General features: G+C 40.8%; 1 protein-coding gene across 1 annotated transcript; it reads left to right on the plus strand.

Annotated features, from left to right (window-relative positions):
• Window positions 1–1,115: 1,115 nt before the first annotated feature.
• On the plus strand, window positions 1,116–4,893 carry SARC_01940 (hypothetical protein; the record flags this gene model as incomplete). Its single annotated transcript, XM_014304329.1, has 6 exons — window positions 1,116–1,181; window positions 1,760–1,879; window positions 2,164–2,250; window positions 3,309–3,359; window positions 4,083–4,124; window positions 4,793–4,893. The coding sequence occupies 6 exons, from the start codon at window positions 1,116–1,118 to the stop codon at window positions 4,871–4,873; spliced, it is 447 nt and encodes a 148-aa protein (XP_014159804.1). The 3' UTR covers window positions 4,874–4,893.
• Window positions 4,894–5,039: the final 146 nt, after the last annotated feature.

A 5,039-nucleotide genomic window follows, 5' to 3' on the forward strand; every position in this document is an offset into this window, starting at 1 on the left:
AAAGGTAGCACTTTAATTTAAATGTAGCACCTGAATTTAAATGTAGCACCTGGATTTAAATGTAGCACCTGAGTTTAAATGTAGAACCTGAATTTAAATGTAGCACCTGAGTTTAAAGGTAGCTCATTAATTTAAATGTAGCACCTGAAATTAATTGTAGCACCTGAGTTTAAATGTAGCACCTGAATATAAATGTAGCACCTGAGTTTAAATGTAGCACCTGAATTTAAATGTAGCAACTGAATTTAAATGTAGCAACTGAATTTAAATGTAGCACCTGAATTTAAATGTAGCACCTGAATTTGAATGTAACACCTGAATTTAAATGTAGCACCTGAATTTGAATGTTGCATCTAAATTTAAATGTAGCGCCTGAATGTAAATATTGCACCTGAATTTAGATGTTGCACCCGAATTTAATTGTTGCACTCGAATTTAAAGTACTTGAATTGCTGTTTGTATTTAGGTGTTTTTCCTTAACATAACGATGTGCGTGAGTCGTATTTGTATTGAGCTCATACCCACATGGTCCCGCTACGCACCATTCTATAAATAGAATACGGACCCGTTACATTCTATAAATAAGACATGGACCATATCCCATCCTATAAATAGCGCGAGTTTCAGTGATTTGTGGAGATATGTGTAGTTTACGCGATCAGCATACACCTGAAGTGACTGCAGTGCACACCATGCATCTCAAGTGACTACAGTACACACCATGCATCTCATATGACTACAGTACATACCATGCATCTCTTATGACTACAGTACACATCATGCATCTCAAGTGACTACAGTACACACCATGCATCTCAAGTGACTGCAGTACACACCATGCATCTCAAGTGACTACAGTACACACCATGCATCTCATATGACTACAGTACACACCATGCATCTCAAGTGACTACAGTACACACCATGCATCTCATATGACTACAGTACACACCATGCATCTCAAGTGACTACAGTACACACCATGCATCTCATATGACTACAGTACACACCATGCATCTCATAAGACTACAGTACACACCATGCATCTCATATGACTACAGTACACACCATGCATCTCAAGTGTGTGAATTGTGTGTACCCTCGTTCCTTATGCAATGCAGAGTAGTACGCCATCATACATCCATTCCACGTTACCGTGTGATGTGCCTCTGTACGTACACGTACGCTCATCTCAAGACATGTCTGCAGAGACACACACAGTTTGTTACTTGATATAGTACATGCCAATGTTTACTTCGGGTTAAAGGTGTTCGCGTCAGTGGTTATACGGATGGGGATAACATGAGAATATATCGCCGTTGAGTCTATGCCCCATCTCATATATATTGTTTGGGTACAAATGCTGGCTATCATCGGTGTTCTCATATATATGTTTTTTAATCGTTAGTGTTCTAATGTATACACACAGTTGGTGGTTTCATATATATATTGATCATTGGTGTTCTAATATTTCTACACAATTGGTGTTCTATTGTTTACATACATTGGTGTTCTAATGTTTCCACACAGTTGGTGTTTTCATATATATATTAATCATTGATGTTCTAATGTTTACAAACAGTTGGTGTTCTAGTTTTTAAAGACAATTGGTATTGCCATATATATATTAATCATTGGTGTTTTAATGTTTACATACAATTGGTGTTTTCATATATATATTAATCATTGGTGTTCTAATGTTTACACACAGATGGTGTTCTCATATTCACATACATTTGGTGTTCTGTTCTGCACATAGGAGCTGATTGCAGAGAGACTGCCGGCGCTGACAGAGCACTTTAAAGCCAATGACGTGGACATTGGACCTCTCATCACACCATGGCTACTCACCGTGTTTGTTATTGACACACGTACACATGTATGTGACAGAGTTCGGTACACCTTTGTACTTATGTGCCGGGTGATCAACAGTGTGTGCATACGTGTATATATGTACAGGTAGTACTGTGTGGGCAATGCTCTCTAGTAGTGTTGAAGGGAGTGCTGCGGTATGTAGACTACGGCGCAGCTGTGTATTCTGGTTTGGGGTTCTAGAATTTGTGGGTTGTTAGAGTTTAGGGTTTGGTTGTCAGGGTTTTAGGGTACATGCCTGTTCTCTCGTATGGGCCGTGAGTGACTGCCCCCTTGTCCCTGACTTCGCAGGTGATGTTTCGCATATGGGACGCGTTCTTGCTGGAGGGCGTGAAAGTGCTGATCCGAGTGGTACTTGCCATCTTCACTATTCACGAGGTGTGTGTATGTCGCTGGTAAATATGCTTGTGGATCTAGTTATAGGTGCAGGTGCACAAGTAGATAGCACTACCCCAGCCATAAGCGTACATGTGTATGTGCTGGCTGTTTAAATTCATATAGATGGTGTAGGTGTGTATTTATATTTGAAGGGCATGTGGCATGTATATTCGCGGATGTAGTTATACGTTCAGGTGCATCAGTAGATAGCGCTACCCCAGCCATAAACGTACATGTGTATGTGCTGGCTGTTTAGATTCATCTGAAATGGTGTAGGTGGGTGTGTATTTATATTTGAAGGGCTTGTGGCATGTATATTCGCGGAAGTAGTTATACGTTCAGGTGCATTAGTAGGGGCCGCTCCCGAAGCCATAGGTGACATACATGTGTACGTGCGAGCTGTCCCAAACCATCTGAAATGGGGTTAGGTGTGTATTTGTGGGGCAGTTCTTGGTTACATGTGATTCATCACAAATGGCACAGAATAAGTACCTGGGGAAAACTGAACACTTCAAGTCCATTTCACTATTACCGTGCGTATAAATGTAAATAGCAAACAGCACCACAAATCACCTGCCAGACCATTCATACATGTTCAGACTATCAATGTGTGCATCACAACAGCAGCACCACAAATCACCTGCCATTGGCACTATAGATAGATCATTTATACATGTTCAGACTATCAATGTGTACAACACAACAGCAAACAGCACCACAAATCACCTGCCATGAGCACTATAGACAGACCATTCATAAATGTTCAACTATCAGTGCTATCAATGTGTATATAATACTGGAGTGATTATCCCGTTCATATCGACGTGACCCACCCGTTACAACTACGCAGGTACCTTCAGCACCACACCCACCAAACTCGCGGCTGTAGGTGGTATGCACAGTTTTATATTGTTTTCCGATCTGTCTACACATAGCCCGTTGAGGCAGCAACAGACGCACTTGGGTGTGTAGTGAGTAGGTAGAGCTACTTAACTCATATACATGTATGTCACGTTCACTGACATGCCGATGACATTCCTCCCCTCATGGTTGCTTAGCAACACCTGCTGACTGTCACAGGCAGCGACGACCTCTTTGTCAGGATCAAGGTAGGACGCACCCTTCTGACTTTCAATTTCAATTGTGTATACGAGACCACTTATGTGGTTCATGGATCCGCCCTACGGCTATATATGTTTTAGGGTTCTAGGGTTTTACACGGATGTATGAGTTCCATGCTGGCTTTACTCTTCGTGTCATCATGCTATTGACATATGCACTGCGAAAGCTCAGTCAGGTTGTTGTCACACTGAGTGTCTTTAAAAAGGACAGTGGATTATGTATACTATGTATCCAAGTACGTGCATTGATTGTTTATACTGTGTAACCACATACGTGCACGGATTGTTTATACTGTGTAACCACATACGTGCATGGATTGTTTATACTGTGTAATCACATACGTGCATGGATTGTTTATACTGTGTAACCACATACGTGTATGGAATGTTTCATACTGTGTTACCACATACGTGCACGGATGGATACTATACCAGGCAACCACATACGTGCATGGATTGTTTATACTGTGTAACAACATAGGTGCATGGAATGTTTATACTTTGTAGCCACATACGTGCATGGATTGTTTAGACTGTGTAACAACATAGGTGCATGGAATGTTTATACTGTGTAACCACATACGTGCATGTATTGCTTATACTGTGTAACCACATACGTGCATGGATGGATATTATACAATGCAACCAGGTACGTGTATGGATGGATACTTGTTCTAACTATTCTTGTTTGTCTGCAAATCCCGTTCTTAGCAATTGCCAGGCGAAACAACAGATGGAGATGAGCTCATGCAGGTATGTAGGTATACATAGAATCCGTGCTTTGACTAAGTATAAAAAATACAAAGTACATTCATGCAGGTATGTGGGTCCACCTAGAAAACATGCATGGACTGAGTACACACTCATCATATATGTCGGTGTACTGTCTGGTTTGGTGTATTGCTAATGATGATTAAACGGCAATTATTCAATGCCAAGTATGTGCATAGTTTGATAGCATGTGCATGGTTTCACAGTATATACATAGTTTCATAATGTGTTTAGTTTCATTGTTATGTGCATAGTTTCATGGTATATGCATAGTGTCTTAAAAGGTGTAAAAGTCCAAAGTGTGTGCTTAGTTTCTAGCTGTATCTATAGTATAATAAAACGTGTATAGCTCCTTAGTATATGCATAGTTTCATAATATGTGTATAGTCTCACAGCATGTGCATGGTTTCTTAGTATATGCATGGTTTGTATGCATTCGACTAGCTACCATATGCTTTAATCATAAGGTACAAAACATAGAGCTGATATCTCCAAGTTGTGATTGCATAGCAACGCGACACTTTGACCATAGTCGGTGACATACAAGGGACTTTTTTCTGGTGACGTCAAGGGTGAATAAGCGTTTATTGAGACCACGTTCTGGTTACATCAAGGGTGAATTGACATTTAACTTTTATCTCTGCTTGCAGGTCGCATTCGGACTCAAGAAGTTCAAATGGCAACATATCCAACAGAAAAGGATAACTCTGTTTCAGCAGTGGTCACAATAAACACATACACGTACACATCCCTTTAGTCGCACTAATTCCAGCGTCTGTCTGTTTAAACTTTCACCCCCGTGCGTTGCAGTCTGTAGCCTGCGCACAGTTGCGTTGACACGCAGATACGCCCTGAATACTCTACTATTAGTCTGTGTTGCCTTGACACGCAGATACG

Source organism: Sphaeroforma arctica (assembly GCF_001186125.1).
Source record: "Sphaeroforma arctica JP610 unplaced genomic scaffold supercont1.82, whole genome shotgun sequence".
In the NCBI taxonomy this organism is placed as follows: domain Eukaryota; class Ichthyosporea; order Ichthyophonida; genus Sphaeroforma; species Sphaeroforma arctica.